The sequence below is a fragment of the Eubalaena glacialis genome, chromosome 13 (assembly GCF_028564815.1).
Source record: "Eubalaena glacialis isolate mEubGla1 chromosome 13, mEubGla1.1.hap2.+ XY, whole genome shotgun sequence".
Lineage (NCBI taxonomy): Eukaryota > Metazoa > Chordata > Mammalia > Artiodactyla > Balaenidae > Eubalaena > Eubalaena glacialis.
This window is the reverse complement of record NC_083728.1, coordinates 56,076,391-56,103,386: the sequence shown is the minus strand read 5'-3', so window position 1 is coordinate 56,103,386 and position 26,996 is coordinate 56,076,391. Positions and strand designations below refer to the sequence as shown.

At 64.1% G+C, this 26,996-nt stretch overlaps 3 protein-coding genes across 7 annotated transcripts; all 3 read right to left on the bottom strand.

The window, feature by feature from the left end:
* Window positions 1-45: 45 nt before the first annotated feature.
* PIGQ (phosphatidylinositol glycan anchor biosynthesis class Q) lies at window positions 46-15,585 on the bottom strand. Of its 3 annotated transcripts, XM_061208589.1 has the most exons (12): window positions 14,252-14,337; window positions 13,076-13,141; window positions 9,759-10,457; window positions 7,821-7,952; window positions 7,562-7,682; window positions 5,874-6,000; window positions 5,413-5,566; window positions 5,168-5,279; window positions 4,474-4,554; window positions 3,811-3,925; window positions 2,221-2,282; window positions 46-1,388 (listed from the first exon to the last, which is right to left on the bottom strand). In XM_061208589.1, the coding sequence occupies exons 3-12, from the start codon at window positions 10,445-10,447 to the stop codon at window positions 1,236-1,238; spliced, it is 1,746 nt and encodes a 581-aa protein (XP_061064572.1). In that variant the 5' UTR covers window positions 10,448-10,457; window positions 13,076-13,141; window positions 14,252-14,337; the 3' UTR covers window positions 46-1,235. The 3 variants fall into 3 exon arrangements, with proteins under 3 accessions (XP_061064572.1, XP_061064571.1, XP_061064570.1); XM_061208588.1 differs by lacking the exons at window positions 13,076-13,141; window positions 14,252-14,337 and adding an exon at window positions 15,509-15,585; XM_061208587.1 differs by lacking the exon at window positions 13,076-13,141 and having other exon boundaries at window positions 14,252-14,404.
* A 392-nt stretch (window positions 15,586-15,977) lies between these two features.
* Window positions 15,978-16,507, bottom strand: NHLRC4 (NHL repeat containing 4). The gene has a single exon (XM_061209630.1). The coding sequence runs from the start codon at window positions 16,479-16,481 to the stop codon at window positions 16,047-16,049; it is 435 nt and encodes a 144-aa protein (XP_061065613.1). The 5' UTR covers window positions 16,482-16,507; the 3' UTR covers window positions 15,978-16,046.
* A 2,468-nt stretch (window positions 16,508-18,975) lies between these two features.
* Window positions 18,976-24,932, bottom strand: PRR35 (proline rich 35). Of its 3 annotated transcripts, none has more exons than XM_061208770.1 (3): window positions 24,324-24,932; window positions 20,117-21,248; window positions 18,976-19,851 (listed from the first exon to the last, which is right to left on the bottom strand). In XM_061208770.1, the coding sequence occupies exons 2-3, from the start codon at window positions 21,208-21,210 to the stop codon at window positions 19,230-19,232; spliced, it is 1,716 nt and encodes a 571-aa protein (XP_061064753.1). In that variant the 5' UTR covers window positions 21,211-21,248; window positions 24,324-24,932; the 3' UTR covers window positions 18,976-19,229. The 3 variants fall into 3 exon arrangements, with proteins under 3 accessions (XP_061064753.1, XP_061064755.1, XP_061064754.1); XM_061208772.1 differs by lacking the exon at window positions 24,324-24,932 and adding an exon at window positions 24,071-24,092; XM_061208771.1 differs by lacking the exon at window positions 24,324-24,932 and adding an exon at window positions 23,855-23,884.
* Between the last annotated feature and the right edge of the window lie 2,064 nt (window positions 24,933-26,996).

The following is a 26,996-nucleotide window of genomic DNA, read 5'->3' as shown; positions in this document are numbered from 1 at the left end:
CCACTGCCCACGTGGTGATGGGAAGGCAGAGCGGCACACTCCAAATACGTGGGAGGCTTTATTGTCCCAGCAGAAAAGACAGAGCCAGTACCCCTCCTGCCCGACCCTGGGCTGGTGGGGACTCCCCCAGGCCCCCTCCCACTGTGGCCCACAGCCAAGGAGCGTGGGTGACAGAAGTGGACAGTCCCAAGTGCCTGGGATGGACAGAGAGCGCTGCCCCGCCGCCTACAGCATGAACATCTCCAACACCACGATGACACACTGTATGTGACGCCACCCGCATCTTGAGGCTTCCTCCCCCTGGGGATTCTGGGGCTCACACCCACACTCAGATTCTGCCTGCGGCCAGCAGGCAGATGCAGCCTGAGTGCTAGGGCCCCTCCCTGGGGGCTGCAGGAGCATCTGCCCAGGAGAAGCCAGTGAGCGAGATGGAAGATTTGCAGGGGTACAGGGCAGGAACAGGGCAGCCGGGTGCGTGGATCTCTGCTGACAGTTCCAGGCACCCCATGTGGCCTGGCTTCACACAGGGACACTCAAAGCCCTGAGGGCAGCTCCTCCTGCAGAGCAGTCTCTCCAGGAGCATCAACAAGCCCTGTGCAAATCAGGGCGTGAGGGGCGCTGCTGCCCAGCTTCCTGGAGCTGCTGGACTGTGCTGGGGGTCAGCAGTGGCTTGGATCCCCCAGACTGGCAGGCTGTGGCTCCATTGAGACAGCTGGAAGGCACTGGGGACCCAGGAGGGCATCCCCCAGGGAAGGAGATGCTTGGGGGCCAGAGTCTCAAGGACACTTGAGTGCACCCTGGGAAGGATCCCCTCCACCCCATGACAGGGTGGGGTGCCAGTGAGCAGCCAGAAAGACCTGCCAGCCCACCCCACTGGGAACGGGCATGGTGGGCAGAGGCAGGGCTCTGCACCCCCTCCTAGGGTCTGGGTATAGACTGGGGTGGGGGGCAGGACGGGGCTCCTGGATAGGCCTGGGGGGCCAGCGTGCACCAGGTTAACTGTGCCATCACAACAGGTCAGCAGGGGGTTCCCGAGGCAAATGTGCTGGTGCTGGAGCGTGGGCCGCTGGCCTGGCTGGCCGTTCCCGCATCCTCCTGCTCACCACTCCCACGACCTCAAAGTCAGGAGGAAATGCGACGGGCAGGGCCCCGGCAGGGCCTGCAGAGGCCCCAGACAACCAGGGGCAGGAAGGCAAAGAGCAGGTGGTGCTGGGCGGGCTGGTGGCCAGGGTCCCTCAGGCCTGCTTGTCCCCTCTCTGCCTCCAGGGGTAGATGAGCTCCCCGAAGAACAGCTTGCGGCACAGGGAACCCCAGGAGTGCTTGGGGTGGCAACCACAGGTGGGGAGGCGGTAGGTGTGCACCACGCGACTGTAGGGCAGGGGGTTTATCTGGAAGCACAAGGGCAGCGGTCAGCTGGGACACAGCCCCCAACTCCCTGGGAGTCCAGCTCTCTAGGCCCGGCAGGCCTTCGTGGGGGGTCCCCGGGCTGGACAACCATGGGGCAGGGCCAGCTCTGTGCCAGATGCGCTCTCGCTTGGGGTACACGGGGGTCAGGGTGAGCGGCTTGGGAGGCAGGCTTGGGCCACGGTCAGGCGTGCTCTGCTCTGGCCCGGCTGCAGGGCGCCGACCCCTCCATTCCAGGACTCACTCAGCTCCCTGGAGCCTCCTCAAGTGGGACTCAGGACACTCCCGAGAAAACCACACAGGGCCCGGCTGCCTCAGCATCTGACCTTCCCCTCAGGCCAACCGGACACCTGCATCCAGCAACACAGGCACCTGGCCTGCTCCCTCCCACAAGACAGGCCCCAGACTGCTTAAGATAAAGGAGCTCAACAGAGTAGGCCTCAGGTGTGTCCCGAGGCCTTTGCCAAGTCTCTGCTATTCTGCCTGGAAGGAAAGCCCAGGGGCCCAGGGCAGGAGACAGGGATGCAGGCCCAGCAGGCAGGTGCCCTGGGTGGCTGAGGGTGTCTGGCACAGCATAGGGGACCCCATACATGGGCCCTGCTGGGGGAGGTTCCAGGCACAGAGGATCATGGTGCCCAGAGGCCTTGGGGGTGGGCAAGCCTCCCCCGGGCCCCACCCCTCCGCTCTGTGCTGGGCCCTCCTGCCTGCACCTCACCCAGGCCCGTGAGGCCCACACCCAGGGCGGCACAGAACATGCCTCAGAACATGGGCGGCCTCATGGCGGGCAACAGCATGAGAGCTGCGTGGAGGCCTTACCTGCATCAGGAGGCGGAGGGGCCTGCCAGTCTTGTGCTCCAGGACTCGGAACTTCACACCGGCTGTAAGGAGAGCAAGGTCCCCGTGAGAGAGGGTGGCCCTCCAGGGCTCCCAGGGCCCCGCAGGCCGCCCCCACCAGCGCTCCTGCTCCGAGCGGCACTCCGAGGGCTACAGGCTGCCCGGGCAGCAGCTCGCCTCTCCAGCCCATCCTTCCCATCTGCCTCCTTGAGCTGCAGCCTAGCCCTCATCAGGGCCTCCTGCAGAACTGCACTGAGAGACCAAAGCCGTGGGTCTGGCAGGCGGGGAAAAGCCGGCAGGTTGTGCTGCTTTCTGAGTAGGATGGGGGTTTTCCCAGAGTGGACGAGGCACTTGCTGGGTGGTGGGCACCCTGCTGGCATCTCAGTGCCTTCCAACTGCTGTGTGCACGGCTGACTCAGGGACCCACCACACTCTGGCCTGCGGTGTGGGCTCTCAAGCCTGGGGATTCCCAAGGCGGAAGGTTCTTGAAAGAAGAAACAGGAGCTAATTATCAATTGATGAAGAGGCCCCAAGGCAAACTCGGTGGAGAGAAGAGGCGGCATCTGTGGCCTTTTATATGAAGTTAAAAGGACTCTGCTCTAGCCGTGAGCTGAGGGCTGGGAGAGGAAGGTGCCGGGTCCGGGCTCTCCACCTGCCTGCTTCCAGGCGTGCTGAAGTGTGGGTGGGGGCTGGGGGACCAGGGAGCATGGGCAGCACTACACATGGGCCCCTGGCCTGGGCCACCTGGGGTTCTGTGGAGAACGTGGCTTGGAAAGAGGGTTTGAGGACATCCAGCGGGCAGACTCAAGGCCCAAAGCCCAGGGAACATGCACATTCATGTCTTCTGACTCGGAACTGGCTGGGAGCAGCAGCCGTGAACTCTGGCGTGCGGCCGAGCTGCTGGTTGCAAACTAGTCCAGGGCCACCTGGGCATGCTGGTCAGCTCAGGGGCCGTGCCAGCAACTCCTCAAGTTTCCTGTTATGTTCAAAGCCCCTGAACCGGATGAGCCAACCCACAACTCAGTGACCAGTTGGGTCAGGCCTCCCTAGGCCTGCCGTGGGGACAGCCTCCCGTCAGGGGCATCTGGCCAACCTGTGGCTGGTGTCAGCATGCAAACAGGGGCATCGCCTGCAGAGGGGATGGCAGGAGCAGCTGGGCTGGTGCGTGTTGTCCCCGCAGGTGGTGGCCTGCCGGGGGCAGGGCGGGAGGCACTCTTGTCACACAGCTCTGGCCAGCCCGGCGTCCTCCACCCTGGCCGGTCCCCTCCAGGAGGAGGGGCACCAGCAGGCACACACAGCTCCACACAACCACACGAGATACGTCTTTTCTGAGCCACTTTCAGGCACCACCTACAGGACTACTGCAGACAGACCTCAGAGCAAACGTCCACACTCGTCACAGGGGAGGCTGAGGAGGCGGGAAGGCTACCTGTGCGGCCTCTGAACCTGAGGGCGGGGGGCCTCTCCCTCCAGCTCACACCCCGGGACCAGGCTCTTGTCCTCCCTGCCCACCCCACACACTGCCGCATCCAGGGCCCACAGGTGCGCCACCTAGCCAGCACGCAGACCTACCTGCGAGCCTGTAGGGCCGGCAGAGCCGGAGGCCGAGTGAGTACAGCGGCAGGGAGTTGATGAGGTCCACAAGCAGATGGATCAGGCCCTGCACAGTGACCACCAGGAGCCGGAGCTGCATCACAGACACTGCTCAGGGTCTCTGACCTGGGACTGTCGCCACAGCCACACTGCATGCCCCTGAGCAGAACAGCCTGACGGGTCCCAAGAGGAGGGCAGGGACCCCACCCTGAACCTGAGGCCTGAGCACAGGGAGGCAGGGAAGCCACAGGCTGGAGCGGTCTGCCCTGCTGCCAGGTCAGAGGAGGTGGTGCTCCAACCCAGGGAAACATGCCACTGGGCCCTCAGCCCAGCCACCTGGGGGCCACTCCCCTCCTGCTGTCTGTGCTCGCCTCCCCCATACCACGGGAGACCCCTGCCCTCCGTGAACCCAGCTGCGTGTCCCAGAGCAGTAGTGGGTCGTGTCCCCCCCGGGTGGGACCCCTGCCTGTTCCAGGGCCAGCACACACTGCCCAGAGTCCAAAACAGCCACACCCCATGTGGCCGGCAGGGATGGACGACCTGCCCACAGCTGCTGGCAGTCACCACTCCAAGCACTGTGGGCTAGGTCCACTGGCCAGGTGACACGCCCAGCACCCCCATGGTACACAGCACTTGGCTCACCAGCGTGAACACCAAGTAGTACAGGGCCGTGGTGGGCAGAAGGAAGACCAGGATGGTGAACAGCAAGGTCCCGATGAACAGCTACAGGGAGAAAGGACGCAGCATCAGCAAAAGTCCCATGCTGGGCGACAGCCCTGCCAGCACTAGCCACACCCCTGCTACCCATCCCACCAAATCCGTCCTGTAATTGAGCAGAGGTGGAATGCCTGCCGGCTTCCTGAGACCACTTGGGAAAGCCCGCTCAGGACAGCTCTCTCCAGTACTGGGAGGGACACCTGCCTCCAGACCCGGTGACGCGTGGGGTGACAGGGGTTGGGGAGACCAGCTGACAGGGTATACAGCCCGTACACCAAAGACAGGAGGGTGGTGAAAATTAGGCAGCAAAAAACATGCCCTGGAAGGCAGCACTCAGGGTCCCCGTGTCAGGTCTGAGCAAGCTAATGGGACTAGCCAGAGCCAAGCCCCGTGCGAGGTCACCTTAAGCGCCTGCAGCCCCGCGGCCTCCCGAGAGCAGGGTCCATCCCTGCCTGGGCAAGGTTCTGCCCTGTCTGAGGCCCCGCATACACCCTACCCCTTGCAGCTCCCCGCACACCCCGGAGCCCTGAAGAACAGGAGTGAGGCTGCCCCTTGTGGTGCCTGAGCAGCTGCACCGGCCCATCTGAAGGGGCAGCTGGACTGGAGCTGGAGCCAGTACCTGGTCCAGGTCATAGGAGCAGGAGTCCACGCGCTGGCGCAGAACATTCCACTTCTTCCCTCGGAACAGGCGCCAGAGTGAGGACAGGCCATGGATCTTCAGGCAGTATAGCCTGCAGGACGTGGTACCATCAGAGCTGGGCTGGTGACCCCATGCCCACCCGGCCCCGGAAGCCTGTCTGTGGTGCCCAGGGCTTGGGGGGCTGCACTGGGTCAGCCCGCAGGGGTGGGGGGTTGCACACCCACCTGGCGCCATAGACATAGAAGCAGTAGATGTGGAAGGTGAGGAGGGCTACGATGTCTGAGAGGATGGACAGGGCGACCGTCAGGCCCAGGCAGGCTGAGAGGCCCACGTGCCACAGGATGCGCTCAATGAAGGGGGACATGAGGTGGATGTAGCCTGGTGGGATGGGGGTCAGCCTTGAGGGGGGAGCCCAGGGAGGTCCTGGTCCCCCCAAGTCCACCATGAGGATGGCTGCCCCAAGCTTCTGGAAACTGTGAGTGGCCAGCACAGCACAGCAAGGCTCCACACACGGGATGCTGGGTCAACAGGAAGCAGAGACCAAGGGGACAGGGCCTGGCTGGGCCCCACTGCCCCACCTCAGCCAGGGTCTGTGTCCCTGGGGGCACGGGCTTCAGGAGCCAAGGTGTGGGTCAGTGGGGCTGGGTGAAACCCCGAGGCGGCCCGCCTGACCGCTGGCACTCACTGATCCACAGGTGGATGTGGTACAGGAAGAAGCGGCCCAGCACCTGGTCCAGAGCCCGGTTCATCTTGAGCCCAGCGGGTGCGCCCATCAGCCACTGTAGCAGATGCTGGAGCTCCTCGGCCACGTGCTGCGAGGACACATGAGGGCCACACCGTCCATCAACTGGCCCCACACCGGTTACCCATCTGGGTGACCCTGAGTGAGAGTGAGGGGGTCAAGCCCATCAGGGGCCCCCGTAGCAGGCGGGCGGGGCGGAGGTGGGTGCTGGAGGGTCCCGCAGAGGGATGAACAATGTCAAGTGAGTCCCAGAGATAGCACAGGGACCCTCACAAGCAAGCAGCGAGGCCAACTACTGTCCTGGCCGCCCCAGGAGGAAAGCTGTGCCAGCCCTGGGGGGCAGGCCTGCAGGACTCCTAGCCTCATCACCAACACTGAGGCCACAGGACCGACATCCCTGCCCCACAGTCTGCCACCTCCCTCCCACATACCAATGCAGGCCTTTCCCAACCCTGGGTGAAGGCCTCTGCCGTGTCAGGAGCAGTGAGAAGGGGAACAGAATGTTCTTTATAAATAGATCTTATTTAATATTTAAAGGATAAGAGCTTGGCGGCAGGAAGAGGCTTTCATTTTTAAATTAAATATTTATATTTCTGAGCAATTTTGCAAAAGGGAGGCCTAGGATGAAGCTGGCCAAAAGGCAGAGCATGGATGAGCAGGGCGAAGCAGCCAAGCCCCCTCCCCAGCCCCTGGGTCCTCCCTCCTCCCTCCTGGGCCAGACCTCCCTGAGAAGCTATGGGACTCTTGGCCTGTAGGCGCTCCTGCCTGCAGGGTCCTGGCCTGGCCACAAGCAGGCCCAGTGCACACTTGTGCCTGGACGCTGATGACAGCAGGCAGCGGCTGAGCCCACAAGGACCTCGCAGCCAGGCCGCAGCCGCTCTACCACACCCAGGGCCAGGAGCCCCACAGAGGCCTGGGCAGAGGGGGCGGGGGGTGGGGCACTGAGGGACCAGAGGGGCTGCCCTAGGCAAGAAGACAATCTCCCAACAGAAGTGAGAGGGCCTCCGAAGGAGGCAGAGAAGACGAAGGCTCAGAGCCAGCATGGACAGACAGTGGGAGAATGACTGTGGAAGGGAGAGGAGGCTGGGGCGGTGCCCAGGCCCCGGGAATGGTGCACAGACTGTGCAGGGCAAGTTCAGGAGCACAGCCGATGAGCTGGTGCCTCTGGCTCTCAGCATGGGAGCTGCAGAATTGGTGCTAGGAGCAGGGTGGGAGGCTGAGCTCGACCACACAGACACCTGGACGCACACAAGGTCTCTGTGACGCTGACTGTGCAGAGCGCCCAGGCCGAAAGTGAGCCACCCCGAAGAGCCAGGAGAGCAGAAATGGTCATGCACGGTGGGGAGGCAATGGGGATGCCATGACACTCAGCCTGGCAGGGAGGTGGCTCCCCCTAAAATCTCCAACACAAGGGGGCTCCAAACAGGCCACCTTCAGGAAGAGGCCAGGAGCTGGAGGGCCCGGGTCTACACAGCCCCACCTATTCTGTAAGACACAGCAGCTCCTAGAGGACTTGTCTGGGGTCAGGGGTGAGCTGCTCTGGCTGGCTGAGGGGCCTCTGCTGCCCCCAGGAAGGGTCCTGCCCCCCAACCCTGGGAAACAGGTGTTCAAGTACACCTCAGCCAACTCACGTCAGCCACAGGGATGAGGGCATCAGCCAGCTGCCCGATGAGGTCCTTCCTGTGGAGCCAGGACAGCAGCATGAGGCCAAGGGCCACATCCAGGAGCACAGAGACAAGCATGTTGGCTTTCCTGGAAGGAGGGGTCCAACAGGAGCGAGTGGTGAGGGTGGCGTGGCTGGGAAGGGTCAGCTTGGGCAGGCCTGCTGTGGGGAAGGGGCTGGGCCCATGGCGCGTCTGGCCACTGTGGAGACCAGGGCAGGCCCCTCACCTCATCAGCTGGGCGGGGTTCTTAGCCTTCCGGGTGCTGAAGATGAGTGTGAGCTGCTCCAGCCGGTGCCTGAGCTGCTCGCATGTGGAGAGTTTGCTCCAGATGAAGGACAGTGGCCACAGCTTGAACACCCTGCGGAGGAGGGTAGAAGGATGGGCCTCCGGGTCCTCTGGGGTTCTTCTGCCCGCCAGGGAGGGAGGGCCATCTCAGCCGTGGCCAATATCCCTCAACGTGCAGAGAGGAAGGGCCCTGATAGCCCCAAATACCAGTAGCCACACTCCTGAACTCAGCAGGGCGGGGACACGGGGGGAGGACCCAGGTGGGCAGCCCAGCGGGGGTTGCGGTCGCTCACGACCATCAACTGGGAACGCAAGGTGCTGACTCCAGGCACTGAAGCTGAGTGCCTGCCGGACGGGTGTCTGTGTTGAGGGTTTCAGCTGACCTGACTGCCCAACGAGACTGATCTCTCACGCAGCAAAGAAAGCACCAGACACTTCACAGACATGCAGGCACTGAGGGGAGATGTTCTCAAGCAAAGGTGGAGAAAGCGTCCAATGGCAACTCAGAGCCTGGCTCCCACCCAGAGTCCCGCTGCCGGCAGGAGGGACCTAAAGGGCTCGTGCAAAGTGCAGAGCCGCCAGATGACCACGCTCAGGCCCTCGGGAGGAAGGAGGTCTTGACCTTGAAGGTTTGAAGCTTCTGTCCTCAGCCAAGCCACTCTGACCCAATTCCAAGAGTGAAGTGTGGTCCGCACTGCACCCCCCGTTCCAGTCCAGTGGAAGGCAGCCTCGCATGGGCTGCAGAGACCCTCATGCAGGGTCTCCCCGAGGTTCAGGCCAGCCCTGGGCAGCAACAGCCATGCCCCACATGGACGTCACAGGGCTCCTGACCTCTGCCAAGAGCCAGCACCTGCCTACCTAAGGGGCAGATCGGGATTCAGGGCACTCGAGCGGTTCAAAACCTTTCTTGCATTCTTTGAGAGCTGACAAAAGGAACTTCTCCCAAAGTTGCACCCAGGCCCAGACACACTTTCACACGATTCATTCCAAGGGGCTGTGAAGCTCTGAAACCCACCACGCAGGTCAGGATACCCAGCAGCCCCCACAGCCCAAGGTGGTGTGCGCACATAGCTGCTGGGGTCTCTTTGCAGGGACAGGCCCAAGCGCTCCCAGAGCCCCTGGTGAGCCGGCGAGGCCAGTCCCCAAACCTGACAGCCGAACCCCTGGACCTGAAGATGCAGCACAGTTGTCCCGTACCAGGTGGTGCCACCAGGGAGGTGGCTTCTCACAGAGAGAGGGTCCTATGGCTAACTCGCCAGAACACCCGCGTGCTGCCCCAGCATCCCCAGGGCCCCCAGGGGCTTTTACAAATCCCTCAACCAGGCCCGCAGCCAGGAGTGTTCCGGTAATTCCAGAGAGCGGCCCAGGCTGGGGACCACGCCCCCAGCCCCCCAGACAGCGAGTGGATGCTGTCCCACAGCCTCCCAGGGCTGCCTCTCCTGCGAGGCCGGGGCCAGGGAAGCAGGTGGGCCTGTGGGTCTGCAGGAGGACAAGCAACTCCCCAGCAAGGCAAACAGTGGCCCCTGCGCAGCAACAACCCGGGTCTGTTCATCATCTAATTCTCCTTTCAGAGAGCTGAGCTCAGAGGCCTGAGCTGTCTGAGGGTCACCATGTATCCCTACTCAGTGTGTCCCACGCAACCACAGGGGCTTCCAGGAAGCCTAGCTTTGCCACAGGAGCGAGGGGCACCAGAACGGAAACCACCACTAGGGTATCCTCTGAGCTACAGTGGGGAGGGAGCGTGGGATGAGAGCCGGGGTGCAGGGGGCAGCTGTGAGCCTCAGAAGGGCCATCTGGGCCTCCATGACCCCTGCACACCAAGGGGTGGGCCTAGGCCTCAGGGGCCCGACTCTCCCTCGCCTGGCCCAGGGGCACCTACCGACAGGCGCTGGCAGCCGAGACAAGAGACAGCAGGCAGGCCAGAAGCAGGCAGACAGGCCCTGCTGCCCACTTGGCCAGCTCCACGAGGATGCTGGCCTCCACGCCCTCCGACTGCCAGTGGCTCAGCCGCACGGGGCCCTCATCGAACCGGTCACTTTGGAAGAGTGCCTCGCTACGCGCCACTGTGTCAAAGACAGCAGCCAGGCCCCCCGCGCTGGCTGTGGTGTCCCCAGCCTGGCGGTCGGGCAGGACTGTGGGTGGGTGCAGTTGGGACAGCAGCACCTTGCGCTGGTCGTAGAAGATAAGCATGACCTGGTCCTCGCCAGAGGCGGCAGGGGAGGCGGGCCCCTGCCAGTGGGTGGCCTTGCAGCTCCAGGACTTGCTGCCTCTCTCCCGGCATAGCTGGAACCAGGGCTTGTGGGAGAAGATGGCACCCAGGCCCTCCAGGAAGTGGCCCAGGCTCTCCTCCGGCTCCTGCCGGCGGTGGCACCAGGTGCCCAGCACAGTCACGCCCACCTGACTGGCCTGCTGCACCTGGGCCAGGAGCTCCTTGACCTGGATGGGGATGAAGGGAAAGTGCACCACAGCCAGGACCACGGCACTGCTCTGCTCCGGGACCCACCGTCCAACCAGGAGGCCGCTGTCCGCCGAGGCACAGCACGTGGGGAAGAAGGCCTTGAGCACCATGCCAGGGCCGCTGGAAGAGAGGAGGGGCTCAGCTCAGAGCTGCTGCCGCTGCCACTGTGACCCGAGGACCCGGGGTGGCTGGCAGTGCCGGGGCTGCAGGTCCTGGCCAACAGGTGGCCCTGACAGACACATCCACGTGGCCACTGGGCCCACAGGTGGGGGCGACCCAGCTTTGGGTCTGGTCACGAGGCTGGCAGGGGGGCCCGGCTGTCCATCTCTGCCCCTGGCTGCTGTGAGTACAGGCCCAGGCCACTCCCACCCCTACCCTGAGGGAGGGCAACGCTTCCTCACTCCAGACACAGGCAGGCTGATACAGGTGAGGTCACGTGACCTGCTCAGCACCACTCACAGGCTGTGCTGGGTTGAGCACAAGGGTTTAATTTTTTTTTTTTTTTAATAGTAATCTTTTATTTATTTATTTTTATATTTATTTTTGGCTGTGTTGGGTCTTCGTTTCTGCGCAAGGGCTTTCTCTAGTTGCGGCAAGCGGGGGCCACTCTTCATCGCGGTGCGCAGGCCTCTTCACTATCGCGGCCTCTCCCGTTGCGGAGCACAGGCTCCAGACGCGCAGGCTCAGTAGTTGTGGCTCACGGGCCCAGCTGCTCCGCGGCATGTGGGATCCTCCCAGACCAGGGCTCGAACCCGTGCCCCCCGCACTAGCAGGCAGATTCTCAACCACTGCGCCACCAGGGAAGCCCCAAGTGTTTAATTTTTGTTTTTAGGGAACTGATTAGTTTTTGATGTATAGCACATGGAAAAATCTACAATCTCATTAACAATTAAAGTAATTTAAATTAAAAATCTAACAAACCTTGATTTACTTACTAAGCTGGCAAGAATAAAGATGAACATTTAAACAAATTGCCGCTGAGCTGAGGGAAATCAGACGCGTGCACACTGCTGGCAGCTGTGGGCATTGGTACAGGTGCCCCAGAAGATGCCTGGGGACATGCCTGGTGCCAAAGCCCACCTCCCTTCCCAGTGAGCCCCCTGGGGGAGGCTTGGTGCTCAGGGAACAGGTTCAGCTCCATGGGGCTTCTGCTTCTACCCCAACCCTCCAGCCTGCGGCTGTGCCCATCCTTCCCTGGGAGCCCCATCCTCTTGTCACAGCTGAGCACCTCCTTCAGGACTACCTATTCCCCCAACCAGGTAGTGTTCTAGAAATGGGGGTGGGAGAAGTTCTCCAGCCCTGGAGAATGGCTGAGGGGACACCAGCCTTCCCAGGACCTCTGAGCAGCAAGGACATCCCCGAGCAGCTGCGATTCCTGAATCCTGCGGGACTGTGAGCCCTGCCTTGCACAGGAGTCAGCTCACTGCGGATGTGGATTCTCAGTAAGCACCTCATTTCCCACCTGAGCACTCCTAGACAGGGCCTGACGGGCAGGAGGTTCACCTTGGTGAGGGTTCACCTTGGAGCTCGCCCTTTCCTAGACACTAACGACCCCGCTGTGTCAGCACAAAGGGCAGAGCAGCTGCCCTGAGCTAAGGCCCCCAAGTTGGAGCTACACCTGAGGGAGGGACACAGGCCCCAGACAGAGCCTGGCCCTCCAGGCCCCAGTGCTCAACAGGCCCTCGGAGAGAGGGGGACAGAGAGGGACGCACATGTTGGGGAGGTGCGACATTGAGGGAGGAGCCCTTTCCTGAGGGTCAGGGGGGCTCTGGAAGGGGCCTCAAATGCCCAGGGCTTAAGAGGCAACTGGTAGGACTTCTATGGTGGCGCAGTGGTTAAGAATCCGCCTGCCAATGCAGGGGACACGGGTTCGAGCCCTGGTCTGGGAAGACCCCACATGCCTCAGAGCAACTAGGCCCGTGTGTCACAACTACTGAAGCCCACGCGCCTAGAGCCCATGCTCTGCAACAAGACGCCACTGCAATGAGAAGCCCATACACCGCAACGAAGAGTAACCCCCACTCGCTGCAACTAGAGAAAGTCCGCCCACAGCAACGAAGACCCAACGTAGCCAAAAAATAAATAAATTAATTAAAAAAAAAAAAAAAGACAACTGGTGAAGCTGCTTTCCTCCCCTGCAGTCCAGAGCGGGGCTGGAGGGGCGAGGCTTCTCCCACCTGTGGGTTTTGACTGAAAAGCGTCCCTCTGAGTCCAGCAGCAGCTGGACTCCCAAATGCCCCTCCCCCCCAGAGACCAGAGAGGGCAGGCAACATGGGTGTCAGCAGGGGAAAGCCTGGAGCCCAAAGGCAGCCCCGGGGCTAAGTTCCTGTGGCCATCAGCAAGGGCATCAAGGACCACCTTGTCTTCCTGACACTTCTGCACAGGCATCGTGAGAGGCACAGAGCAATTCTGCCTGTGAGGATCCCAGTACATCTCGCTTGGTGACCACCATGGGGGACCAGCCATCATGGTCCAAGCCTCTCAGCACCAGCCTGTCGGGACCCACCAGCTCAGCCAAATGACACAATCACACCCTGCTCAGGGACTCCTTTCACAGGAGCTAAGGAAAACTGCCCAGAGCTACTGTCAGAAAATAAACACAACTGGCCTAACAGTGAGCAGATGCTCTGGGCGAAGCTGGTTACACGGTGGGTTCACTTTCAGAAAATTCACTGAGCTGTACACATACGATCTGTGCACTTTCTTTGTGTGTTTTATGCTTCATCTACAAAGTTTACCTTAAAGAAAAAAAGAAAGCTCCTCATGTCTGGGGAAGAGCGGAGGGCAGAGGTTGGTGTTCCCATCTGTGGGGTAGTGAGAGAGAACTCTTAAATCACGGGGTAAGTTCCCATCCCCACCCCTACCTCAGCCTCTGGGAGTGACCAACACAAAGAAGTCTGCTCAGATCAGACAGCCAGGAAAAGATGAAAGAGGAGGCAATCGATAGCAGAGGTGCAGATGGGAGAAAGCGGGGCAGTAACACGGGGCCGTGTGCATCTTTAAAGACTGTGACAAAAACAAGGGCACAGGCCTGGGAAAGCTGCCTCTGTTATGAATGACACCTGGTTCCCTGTGACTCAGCCCATTCCAGATCAGTCAGGCCATGCAGTCACTAGAACGACCCTCCCCACATAACCTGAACTCAACCATCTACCTTGTGAAGTGGACATCCTGTCATCCTCCACAAGAACTGATTCAGGGCAAAAGCCCAGTTATGACTGGCCAGGGACATCTCACTGGCTAAAACCGTCCTCTGCGGAGCCTCCTGGTCACCGCTCCTCAGTAGCTCACAAGAATTCATTGTTACTCCATGTGTTTGTGTTTAAAAAACAACAAGCATTCAGTAAAGAATGCTCTTCCCCTCTCTCATTTCAGAAAAATGGACACGAATCTAGGGCTCTGGTTTTTGCCCTGTACTGCAGTCAGGAACAACTGTAAAGCTCTGACAGCCAGTTCCATTGACCATGAATGCCCTTCCAAAGGGTCCACAGAGGGACCCGGGTTGGGGTGGGCCAGAAGGAACCGGCCGGCCGCCCTTCACCCCACAGGGCGGGGGTCCAGACTCCCCGCCAGGGCATCCACGCGGCCCGGCCACAAACTCGGGGCTGGGAGGGCGGGCGGGCTCCTGCAGGGGCTGGCGGGTCCTCACTGCCCTCCCAAGTCTCAGGCCCACCCTGGCCGGAGGCCAGCGGCCAGCGGCCAGCGGCCGGTGGCGTCCCCATTTTACAGATGAGGAAATAAAGGCTCCGAGAGGCAAAAGGCCTGCGCCGCCTCCGGGAGGAGGCTCCGGAGACCCTCGGGCTCCTGGGCCTGCTCCCGTGGCCGCCGCGGCAAGAGTCGGGGCCCACAGCCCGGAGGGGGCGGCTCCCCAAGGTCGCACCGCAAGAACGCCGGCCCGCCCCCCGATTGCTCACCGGCTGCTCCCCGGGTCCGCGCCCTCAGCTGGCGGGGTCGGGATGGGGTTGGGGACCGCGTCGGGCGGGCCCGGGCGAACAGCGGCGCTCGCGGCCCCCAGCCCCGCCTCGGCGGCGCCGCGGGACACGAGCCTCATTTCCGTCCGCTCCCGGCGTTGCCGCGCGACGGTCCTCCCCCAAAGGCGCCCGGGCTGCCCGCCGGCCCTCGCCCGAGCATTCCGTGCACGCAACGTTCCGGTCCCCGGAGCCGGTGGCCCGTGCGCGCAGCGCCCTTGTTCCTCCTGCGTCCTTGTCCTCCCCATGCCCGGTGCACAACGTCCTTGTCCCCCATGTCCTTGTCCCCCTCGCAGCATCTTTGTTCCCCCTCCAGTCTACCCACAGTGTCCCCAACACCCCTGCCTTCCAGTTCCCCACCTTCCCACAGCCACCAAACCTCCCCCATGCCTGGTTTCTTCATCTGAGGGATCCAGTAGACCTGACATTTGAGGGTGCCAGACCTCACCTTGTCTCCACCATCCCAGGGTGAAAGGACCCCCAGGCCCTGGGTGGGGTCCCAGAAGAAGCTGCCACCCCAGCCCCAGACTGGCCCCTTCACACCCCAGTCCCTGCAGAGGCCAAGTGAGCTACGAAGGTTGGAGGGCCAGCCCAGGGTCTGAAGCCATCTGATCTGATGGTCAGGAGGCGTCCCTGGCCCCTCCTGTTCCAGGGGACAATACCCCTAGCACCAGCAGCAACTACTAAAGTTGACGGAGCACCTGCCCCACACATTTCCTTGCACTGACCCACTTAATACTGCCCCACCTTTGCAGGGGCCGGGACATATGGAGGAGACCTTGTCAGGCAATGGCCTAAACCACAGACCCCTGAGACCATCCCCTCACCAGCCCCCAGGGGCAGGACTAGGCACTGGCCCTTTCCCCTGAAGACCACCCACTGGAACTAGGAGCCTGGCTGGGCCCCTGACTCAGAGTAACCCCACACACCCCCTACCCCTTCCGGCCTCATTTTCCTGCTATTTTTAAGCAGCAGGAGTCTGTCCTCATAGGAAGGCTCTTCTGCACTTGACCACTGCCCGGAACTCTCCCAGCAACCCCACCCATGAGCTTGGAGCTGTTTGATCCTCATTTGCAGTGGAGAAAATGAAGGCTCAGACAGTCTCACATGGGAGAAGTGGACCAGGAGCATGGAGGCTTCCAACCCAGCCATGTGTCACCCCAGGGCACCTCCAGGGGGGCCCCTCCTCTGCTCCCCCCTTACCTCAGCTGGGCCCAGAGAAGCTTCGGGAGGCTTGGCACCTGGGGCGCCTCTGAAAATGGTGGACAGTGCAGGGCTGCGCCCCTGCCCAGGCTGCCCAGCCCAGCCCAGCCCAGCCCAGCCCGGCCCTGCCTGCCCAGCCACACCCTCCCTGCCTGCCTCTGTCTGATTAGGAGGCTGGGGCTGGGGCACCTGGTGAGAGATCCTGCCTGGGTAAGTGCTGGTAGCTGGCCCAACACGCTGAAGATCTCCAGGCTTCAGCTGCCGGCCCCAAAGCTCAGCCCTCCTGGGCCTTGGAGGCTGGGAGGCAGCTGATGCAGGCTGCCGACCAAGTCTGAATCCTCTCCAGGAGGAAGACAAGAGGCCAGGCCCGGGCCCGACAGCAGTGCTCAGGAGTGTCAGCAAATGTGCAAGGTCAGGAAGGCATGGCCAGCATCCCTGGAGGACCCTGCAAACCCTGAACATTCCTCCTGTCGTGGTCCAAACCCCGGGGACTGGACCCATGCACAGTCAGGGGCTGCTCCCGTTCAAGCCCACCGGATCAGGCCAATTCCAAGTGGGACTGGTACACTTTGATGTAGCCGTCCTCTGCGTCCGCCACCATGAGCTGGCCCTGGGGCGCACAGGCCACACCCAGGGGCCACCTCAGCCCCTCGGACACCAAGCAGATGGGCGCCCTGGCCCGGGGGAACAGGGTCACCTGGCGCCGCTGCTCGTCTGCCACAATGACACTGCCCGCTGCGTCGGTGCACACGCCTGCCAGGGTGCCAAAGTGGTGCCCAGTCAGGTCCCCCAGGGAGCACAGGGGCTGGCGGGCACTGCCAAAGAGCCGCACGTCCCCGAACTCCTCACTCACAGCCAGGCCCCCATTGGGCCCCAGGCCCACCCAGCAGGGGCCCTCCAGTCCCATCATGGAGGCGGGGGCCAGTGGCTCCAAGGCAGGGCCCAGTGTGAAGCTGTGCACAGCCCCGGGCATGTGGTCTGTCACCAAGAGGTGGTCAAGGGCATCCACAGCTAGCCCCCGGGGAGTCAAGAAGGTGCCCACTGTCACCCAGCGGCCTTGAGGGGCTCGGACGGTGTGCTGCAGCACACGGACAGCCCTGGGGACCAGGTCACTGACCACCACGAGCCCAGCAGCTGTCACAGCCACGTCCTCCGGCACGAAGGCCCTGGCCCCTGGCACAAGGCAGGGCAGGTGGCAGATGGAGTGTCCCTAGAGGTCCAGCACGTGGATGCAGGGTGCAGTCCCAGCCGTCAGGAAGAGCAGGCCATCTGGGGAGCAGTGCAGGCCCCAGGGCCCCCCTGCAGCCCCCGCGGGCACTGGGATCCACCCAAGCAGCCGGGGCCGCCAGGAGTGAGCGGGGTCTCCGGGCAGGTCCAGCGTGAGGCGTGGTCCCTGGGACGCGGCTGACCCACTGGTGCGGGAGGCCCAGGAGGTCAGGGTAGGAGGCCAGAGAGCCGGTGGGTGGGCAGACATCACAGCCTCAGCCTCTCTGAGCCAGTCCTCCAACTGGGCCAAGTTTGGGGCTGCAAGAGAAACAACACCCCACCATGTGCCAAGCAATGCGACAGTGGTCCCCCTGCACGCTTCCCGGTGGTGCTGGTTCCTCCTGTTTTACAGGTTTGACTCTGTTCCACCAGGTCCCGACTGCCAGCCGTGCCTCTGGGCCCTATTTTCCCAGATGTGGTCCCTGAACACAATTCTGGGAGACACATGACCCAGGAGGGCTGCTGTGGGTTTTGTTCTGAGGCCGGAATGAGCTCAGGGGCATCTAGGTGTCCGAGGTGGGGGGAGGGGTGACAGACGAGCAGTGTTTCTCAAACGCCTCTGCCCATAGAACCTTTCCTCCAGGCAGGGAAAGTGGCCCTTGTCTGGGACAGCCCAAGCCCCTGCCCATTGCCCCACACAGCCCTTGGAGACTTCCAACTCCTGAGGGGTGAAGCAGGGGTCCTTTCCTAGGCCTCTCTGGCCGTGGGGAGGGGTCTCCTACCTGGGGGGCTCGGGCTCTGTTGTTGGAAACCAGAGCCTGAGGGGGTGGGAAGAGCCACCTGGCAGAGGAGGGGGGCAGGGGGGAAGGGGGGCAGGGAGGCAGAGCTCTGGCTGGGCCACCTTTGAGCAGCACCCAGGGAAGCTCTAAGGAGCCCAATCACTCAGCTGCTGACCCCACCAGGTACCTTCCAGTGCTGCCACATTCCTGCCTCGGGGCCTTTGCTCTGGCCTCTGGGACATTCTTCACGCTGCCCCTGCACGGCTGGTTGCACTCATGGTCCTCTCAGCCCACCCTCCCCAGGGGGCCCAGGGCCTCCTCCACCACCTGCTGTCTCAGGAGACAGCACCGCCTCCGTCCTCCAGCAGGACCGAAAGCTCAGGACCTGGCGGAAGGGGCTGTGCCCCCGACCTGCTGGCTGGGTCACTCACCAGAGTCCGGGGCAGGGGCCTCCAGGGGCTGCATCTTGCACCCCCACAGACTAGACAGGTTGGGTCCTGTCTCTCTGATCCTGTTTCTGCACCTGTGAAGCTGGGGCCATGCACTGCCAGCAGGGTCAGGCTTATGTCTGTCCATTGGGTGATGAGAAGTCTGGGTGCGGTAGCCAGGTAGGGGTGCTAACGCGAGGCCAAGGTGGGGTGGGTCTCCCTCAGACTCAGGACCTGGGGGTTCTCCAGACACCGCCTGACTCAGCCCGCAGCCCCTCCAGGAAGCCCCTGGAAGGTGGGGGTCAGCCGTGTCTGTGACCCACAGCACTCCCTACCTGACCGCCTGCACCCCAGCTCTGGACACTGCGGAGGGGCGGGCGGCGATGCTATCTGCTACCGGCGCGGTTAATGGGGCGGCCGCAGGTCCTGATCTGACTGGCCCCAGCCCGGCTGGCCCAGCGTGGGGAGCCAGGCACAGGCAGGAACTGCCCTCCCTGGGGCCATTCCTGGGTGGGCGTGGAGGTGTGGCCAGCTCCCAGGAACAGAAGTGATTCGCTGGGTCCGAGGGTCCCCCGGGCACCCCTCCCCGCCTGCCCCCCACCCCCCACCCCCGCCTGTGGGAAAAGCCAAGTCTGGTCGCGCTGGGAGGGAGGCAGCGAGCTGTGAAGGCCACTGATGCCTATCGTGGCTGCAGGGGCTGGCAGGGGCCCAGCGGAGGCCACGCTGGGCGAACAGCCCTGGGCCACAGAATGTGGGGGCACCGTTTAACCACAGAGGGAGCTGCCTCCTGCATGAATCTGACATTAGGCCTGGCCTGCCAGATGGGGGCTGGAGCATGTCCGGGGGTCCCTGCCCACAGCCCATGTGCAGAAACACAGGCCTGACCAGGGCTGAGACCATGCACACCTGCCTCCCCCCGCCCCACTCTGCCCCCCCCATAGAAAGCTCCCCACTCTCTCCCCAGACTCCGGCCCCCCAGGGAGGGCCCAGTCCACAAGAGGAGGTCTGGACACTGCCCCCCTGATGCTCAGTCTGGGGACATTTCTACGGAAGGTGACGCTAGACCAGCGAGGGACGAAGGATGCCCAGACGGGGTGTGAAGGTGGTTTCCATTTTAATGTCCACAACTGTGATCACTAAAGAGCCGTGACCCTCTGCTGTGCCTGTGTGGCCCCAGAGACGGGTGTGGCCACGGCGGGTGGAGTCTGTCCACAGGCATGCTGGGGCAGGTGGGGGGCCAGGCAGCAGGCATGGGGTTGGAGAAGGGCCCCTGTCTGTTAAGGACAGAGATGGCAGCAGGGGCTGTGGTCAGACCTCGGCACCCGCGGGGTTCTGCAGGCCAGGGACAGCCTCAGGGGGCCAGGAGCCCCCAGGCCCACCGTGGGTGCCCCAGCTGCCAGGAAGGACAGGGTCCTCTGGGGCCTGGAGGGGAAGACCCGGGGGAGGGACACTGGAGTCAGCCTCACACTTGGTGGTGTGGCTGGACAGAGGCTGGGCTGCCAGCATGCCGGGTGGCTTGGGGGTCCCCCGGACCAGCGTGGGGCCCAGCTCCGGCTGCCCCCAGGGCCCTGGGGGCACCTCATGCCCCTTGGTGGGCGCCCGTTTCACAGAGAGGTCGAGGGGAGTGTCGGGTGGCCGCACGGCCCGCTCCAGCGCCTGGTGGATGGTGAGCAGCTCCCGGCGGATCTTCCCCAGCTGCTCCCGCAGAGGCCGCGGGGCCAGGCCCCCAGCAGGCGCCAACTGGCCCAGGCGCTGTTCCACCCTGGCACAGTCGCCGAGGGCCCGAGTCAGGTCCTCGCCCACGTGCCCAGGGCCCCCCAGCACCAGGCCCAGCGGTTGCTGGGGCAGGGGGGCCACAGGACCAGGGGTCTCAAGGTCACTTAGCTCCTTGTCCTCAGGCCACAGCATCATGGAGGGGCCGGTCCTCAGGCTGCGGGGCAGAAGCCAGTCAGGAGGCTGTGCTGCCTGCACAGTGCCCCACCCCCTTCACGCCCCTGTCCAGCCTGGCACCCTGGCCTGGGGCCTCGGAACCCCAGAAGGAAGGACAGGTTGGCTCTCTGGCCTCAGTCTCTCCTCTGCGGCCTGAAGCCCCTATTCCTGGTGACTGAGCTCCAGCTGGGGGCCCAGCCACGCTCCCCCCCAGCCCTCTTCCCACCTCTCCTAACACCCCTACGACTGGGGCCCCTGACACCCACCTGCTCTGGGAACTGAATTTCGTCCTGCTGCAGGGGTCCTGCGGGGGTTCTGGCCTGCCTCCCAGGGCCTGCTTCCTCTTGGGGTCGCTCTGGGCAGGCCGCTCCAGCTCCCCCTCCTGCCCCGGGTCCCTGAGAGCACCACGGGGCCAGGGCCCACCCAGCCCAGGCACTGGCAACTTCAGCAGCCCAGGGACCAGAGTCTCGGGGGGCCCTTTGGGGGGGGCGGAGGGCTTGGCAAGGGCAGTCTTGCCTGCCGGCAGCCCCAGGCTATGCTCCAGGAGCAGGGGATAGTACAGGCGAGGGACCAGGGCTGGGCGCTCAGGGGGCTGTGGGGCAGGGAAGGCAGTGGCCGGGGGCAGCAGGGGGCTGGCTGAGGCCAGGAAGGGCACGTGGGCGGCAGTGGCCAGGGAGGGCCCCAGGTAGGAAAAGAGGCCCGGGCTGAGAGGGTAGTTGACGCCCAGCAGGGACAGGTGGAGGCTCTGGGCCTCAGGGAACTCCCCGGGGGTGGGCGGGGGGTAGCAGGGGACGCTGCTCTCAGGGCCCGTGGCAGGCACGTCCACCCCGGCCGTGCTCCTCGGGTCCCCACCCCTCCCCGGCTTCCACGACTCAGCCAGGAGGCCACCAAGGCCCGCACCCTTCTGGGGGTCCCTGGCCTCAGGGGGCAGTGTCTCTGGGGACCCCTCGGCCCCTGGCCTGGGGCCCCCAACCCGGCGGCGCAGGGAGAGGACGTCGGTGACCATGTGGTTGGGCGTGGCGGGAGCATCCAGCGCTCCTCGGGGCCGGCCGCTGGGGTCCGTGGGGTCCGAGGAGTCCACGGGGTGGCCTGGGGTGGGTGCACGTGGCCGGGGTGCGGCTGGGGCCCGGCGGCAGGCCCAGTCGGGGGAGTCCAGCAGGAGGGAGAGGGAGTCCTTACAGAGGCTGTACTTCATGTGGTTGTAGAGGTGGGACTTCTCCAGGCAGGTGAAGGGGCACTGGAAGCACTTGTAGTTGTAGGGTTTGCCCCAGGGCCGTGGGATATAGTGTGGCTTCTTGGGCTTCCTCGCCCGGGCCCGTGCCCCGGGGCCCAGGCGGCACGATCCTGCCTCTCCGGACATGGCAGCTGCTAACGGGCGAGCCCCGGCCCCATGGCCACCTGCAGACAGGGCCTCGGTCATCGCCAGCCGCCCCGGCCGATGCCCCCTCCCCTCCGTCACAGCTCAAGGCTAAGCGTCCAGGCACCGGCACCCGCCCCGTCCCCCTCCCCGGCCTCTGCCAGCAGAAGTGGCTTCCCCGCCTCACTCTCTGTAGGGTCAGCAGACACAGCAGAAAAAATGCAGGACGCCCAGGTAAATGGGACTCGGGTAAATGGGAAATACTTATTTAGTATAAGTATGGCCTAGCCAATATTTGGAATGTGCACTAAAAAAATTATTTGTTGTTTATCTGAAATTTAAGCTTAAGTCCTGTACTTTATTGGTTGACCCTACACGCATCTCGCCCCTCAGTCCTGGCCAGTCCCCAGCAGGCCCATTTCTGGGGTGACTCCATCCACGCCCATCTCCCCCACACCAGCAGAGCCCGGGTCTCCATCTACCCCACGGGCACTGGGTGAGTGACTGGAGGAAGCCAAGTATGACCAGACTCACTCCTGGGGACACGGCCCTTCCTTGTCTTAACCCCTCCAGAGACTTTCCTGCCTGCGGGAAAGCCAAGATAAAAGCCGTGAGATGAGAAACCAGCAGAGGTTCTGAGCGCCTGTTTACACCGTGTCCCTGCTCTGCAGGGCGTCGGGTGGGCACTGTGGTCTCTGAGGGGGCCAGCCTTGCGTGGGCCAGGCCAGGCTGGGGGGCGTGGATGTCCAGCATGGCCTCACGGCACAGCCACCTGCTCAGCCTGGCTCCATCTGGGTGGCTGCCGGCAGGTCGGCAGCCGAGCCTGCAGCGGCCGAGCTTGGCCAAGACCCTCCTCTCCCCATGCCCCTGCACGATTGCTCAGAAGCCACTCTGCACTCCATCTGGGCTGCCACCTGGGCTGTCCACCGCCGCAGTGTGCGCCTCAGCCGGGCGCTCGGCGAGTGTGTGCACACAAGCGTACAGCTCCCGCTGAGCCCTCCTCACTCAGCGACTGGAGGGACCACCTCTGCACGGCTGGGCTGACTCGGAACAGAGAGCAGGGCGGCCACCAATATGCAAGGGGCCCGAGCACACGAGGCTCACACTCCACTCAGAGTGGACGGGGTCACTGCACACATGAATGCACTCGGCACGGCCGGGGGTGTGAGCAGGCACAGGGCGCATGCACACACACACACGCGCACACCCGAGGACACACAGGGTCACAGTCACTCACGGATGTAGACACGTGTACACTTGCCCTGCTCCCGGGGTTCAGGGACGGCCAGGGCACTGAGCAGGGCAGGGCTGGGGTAGCTGGGCAGCCTTTGGGAGCAGGCCGTCCTCCCCGCTGGCCTTCAGGCTCTGTACATGGCAGGCAGTCATGTCTGCTGCCCCCAAACACTGGATGGGCACCCCCATTATGGGAACAGCCACAGGGGTGGAGAGGGCTGCCTGTCCAAATGGGCCCTGCAGAGGTGGGGTTGGCATGGCCATGACTAGGGTGTGGAGGGCAGGGTGAGCAGAGGCTAAGTGACTGGCTTGTGCAGGGATGTCCACATCGGGGAGGGGACAGGGCTCCAAGAGGAGAGCACGGTTGGGAAGAGGGGGCTGTGCCCAGGAGATGAACTGGGGCTCCCTTAGGGGCTGAAGACACTCCCTGGACTTGGTGGTGGGTGCAGAGGCAGGCCCCATCCCTGCCCCCCACCCCCCCAAGATACAGATGACAAATGGGTGTGTGTGCTCTGGAGACAGAGGCGGCTGTGCTGGGGCCATCGATCACCCAGCCCTGGGAGCCACACAGCTGTGCCGCCTGGTGCCACCGCCCACCCCACTTCCCAGCCAGGCCCCTGGACTGGGGGGGCTCCTCCTAGGCCTCTGAACTAAGGGGGCGAGGGGCCCCTCCTGTGCTCCCGCTTCAGATCAGTCACCTGGCTTGGGGTGGGGGGGCTTGGTTGGGAGCCATCTCAGCAGCTGCTGACCCCACAGGGGCCCAGAGAACACCTGGCACCTGCCCAGCGTGCTTGTGCACAAGCAGAAAACACCCCCAGACAGCAGCACACACCCCCACACCCCCAAAGCCACATTCATTAGCACATGTGTCCCAACCCGTGACTGGGTGCGTGTGCCCAGGGCAGCCTGCACCCCCAGTGTGCCTACGCAGACACCTGGTCCCACTAACCTTTCCCTGTCTGGGAGAAAACTGGTGGCAGGCCAGGCGCAGGAGGCCTCACCCCAGGGTGGGAGAGGGGGCACCCAGCGCTTGGAGCCACCACCAGCCACCAGGGGATTGATTATAGCTCACCCATCCCGGCTGGTGCCCTTGGGACTTGGGAGCACCCCACAGGGCGTGGTGCAGAGGAGGTGACCAGGCTCCTCCTCGGCTGAAGTCGAGACCCCAACTCCCTCCCCCCTTCCCTCCACAGCCAAGCCCGCAGGGCGCCCTCCTACAAGGATGGGGCTGCTGCGCCCTGATGGTCCCGGTGCGCCGAGCCTGGACGCCGCGAAGTGGGGGACGTGGGGACTGGGGTTGCCCCGCCCGCGCCCCGACAAGCTTGGCGTCCCGCCACCCCGGCGCCCCTCACGCCCTGCCGGGCCCCGCGCGGCCCCCAAACTTCCGACCCGCCGCCGCCCATGCCCGCCGTACCTGCGCCCCGGACGGAGCGGAGCCTGCGGCGCCCCGATAAGTCTGCGCGTGGCCCCGGGACCCCGCCGGAACTTCCCGCCCCGCCCGGCGCCCCTCCCCGCCCGGCGCCTGCCGCGACCCCGCACCCCGCGGGACCCGCACAAGCTCTCGGGGCGCGACTCGGACTCCGGCCTGGGAAACTGAGGAGCGGCCCCCACGCGGTCTGCGGTCACTCACTAGGCAGCGAGTCCCCGAAGCCTCCGCCACGGACCGCGTCCCCCCGACGCCGACTCGCACCTACAGAAGTTGGCGGCGGGAGCAGCCGCGCGTGCGCCACGGTGCCGGGCTCCGGGGGGCGCAGCGACCTCCGACCCGGGCTCGCGGTGGGGGTGGGGGCGCGAGCGCCGGCAGCGGTCTCCCCCCGGCCACCTCAGGTGCACCCCCGTCTCTTCCACTTGCCTGCCCACAGTCGCCCCCTCTGCGCACTCACCGGCCTCGCGCGCCCGGGACCCGCTCAGCAGTCTCCGCCGCGCCGACAACTCCTGGATGGAGCCGTGGCCGGTGACACCAGTGGCACCACCCGAGCAGGGCAGGGACGGGCAGCGTCACGGCGGAGCCGAGAGTGGAGACGCAGGTGTGCGGCCAAATGAGGGGCTCCTGGCACCGTCCCCGCCCCCGTCGCCTGCAGGCTGCCGCGGGGGTGCTCAGAGGCAGCCAGGTCTCCCGGGGTCCCCGCAGCGGTGTGATGGGGTGTCAGCGGCCGAGGACGCAGGGAGTGGGGCCGTCAGCACTCATCCGTCAGGGCAGGGCTCTGGCCCCTGACAGCCCCTCAGCCTGAGCCGGGGCCTCTGGGCTGAGCGCCGGGACAGGGGGACCTTGGAGAACAGAGCCAGCCTGGGGAGGGCTGCAGCCCAGCCCGGGAGGGGACAGAACTTAGCTCGGGGAGGGCTGCAGCAGAGAGCCGGCAGCAGAGCCCAGCACACACGGTGGAGCAAGCCTCCTTTTCTGGCCAAGACTTGCCTGCAGTACCCTTCCCTCTTCTCCAAACAGGAGGCTGAATGGGTCTGCACCCCCAAACCCCTGTCCTGCCCACTGACGGCCACCGGCTCAGAAAGAGGGTCACATGCACTCACTCCCCCTTTCTAGAAGCATCACCCCCCAGCCCCCACTCCTCACTCCCCTGGCAGGTGCCGAAGGAGGGCTGCATCTGCCTGCTGTTGGCAGGACTCCTCTCCACTGGCTGTCCCTCCTGGGAGGACCCGGGTGAATGAGGCGGGGCCTGGGAAAGGGCCCACCAGAAAACCCCCGCCCCTAATGTCCTCACGGCCAGAGCTGCTCCCAGCCCCACCTCCCAGGGTACTGGGCTCCATGTTGATCCCCGAACTGTCCAAACTTAACAGTCTGGAGCCCACTTCTCAGCTGGGTCCTAGCGGAAGTTCATCTGACCAGCCAGGACCATTCCAGAAGTGGACACAGATACTCAAGACAGGCCAGTCACGTTTCTCAAGAAATTTTTGCCTTTGTTCAGGGGAAGGTGCCTTAACCCAGAAATGAGTGATGTGCCATCTCAGGCATGGGGTGGGGTCTGCCGTCGGAGGGGTGTGTGCTGCCCCAGGCCCACTCTGTGGAGGCACAGAGGTCCCCGTGAGGGTCCACTTGGCCTTCCCTGTAGGCTCAGCTACAGGCTCCTGGGGTATCCCAAGCTCAGCTTGGGAGGCTGGGGTGCTTTGGGGAAAAAAGGAGTATCCAGTAGGGGTCTGTGGGATGGAGAACACTAGGTCCAGAGTCTAGTGCCTCCTGGGCCCTGTGAACCTGGTCTCAGTTTCCCCAGCTGTGCAGGAGGGTGACAGGCCATGGCCCAGTTGTTGGGGCTCTGGTCAGCCACGACAGACGTCTGTAAGGAGCAGGGTGGCGTGTCCTGGGGGTGCCCAGTGCAAGGACACCGATGTGAGGGTGACTGCCCAGTGCCACCTTCCCTGACACAACCTGGGAGACCTCATTTCTCCCCGTAAAGTCCACAGGGCAGAACGGGGGCCTGGAGGACTGCTGTGGGTGGCACAGCCCACCAGCCTTTTCCTCTCTGCCCGCCTGGCCTGGCCCAGCTGACCAGCTGACCGTGCAGGCAGCCCCAGGCCGGGAGACAGCTTGAGCGGTCGTCACGCCAGCAGCCCTGTGGAGAGTGGGGGCCGGGAGGCCTGCTCCTTCTGCACACAGACCCCACTCCGGACATACTCAGCCAGGCCCGGGCCCCTATCTTGGGCACCGCCCAGAGAGGGCAGGGGGCACAGGTCACCCTGAGCCAGTGGGGGTGGGGGTCTCAGGGACGCCTCCGTGCTTCCTGGCCCTGCACTGCTGACTCCTCCGAGGGTCTGGGGAGGCCATGCTGCCAGCACAGGGGGTGGGCTGGTTGGAGGGTGTTACCGTCCTCCAAGGGAAGGGAGGGGCCTCTCAGCGTACAGAGGGGACAGCCCAGTGAAGCCAGGTGACCAAGGAGCACCGGAGAGGGGGGAGGAGGCCAGGCCTCAGCATGTTGGGAAAAGCAGGAGTCCAGGGAGGGCAGCTCAGCAGAAGCCGTGGAGGCCGCCTCTGTGGATGGGCCTTTCCAGAAGTCTGGGTGGGAGGAGAGATGTCGGCACCTCCAAGGGGCTCAGCACCTGAGGGGCATGACTGGGCTTCCAGGAGGGGTCTTGCCAGGGGTGCAGGTGGGCCCTGAACTTGCTTCAGGGGTCCCGAGAGCTTGGCCATGGCTGCAGCCTAGTGGCCTGTACACGGGGGTGCGAGTCAGGTCAGCCCATCAGGTGCACAGACTGTCTGCCGGTCTGCAGCCAGCCTAGGCCGGACAGCGGTGCCAGCCCCTGCGCCCCTGTGCTCTCTGCCTGAGGCACTCCCAGGCACATCTGCTCCCTCACAGCTGGCTGGGGCCTGTCCCACTTTCCACCCAGGAGTGGGGCATGGTGGTAGGTCATGACCCACCCACTGAACCCCACCCTGCAACATATTGGGGAAAGCTTGGGCCCAGGGAGGTGGTCCCTGCTCCCTGAGGCAGTGTCAGGGATCCGCGAGCTTTGGGGCTTGGTCCCCCATGTGACCTGAGCCCTGAAACCCCTGCCCATGCTCCTTGGGCATCAGTCCCCTTGTCTGCAGATTGGGTGGTGGAAGACTT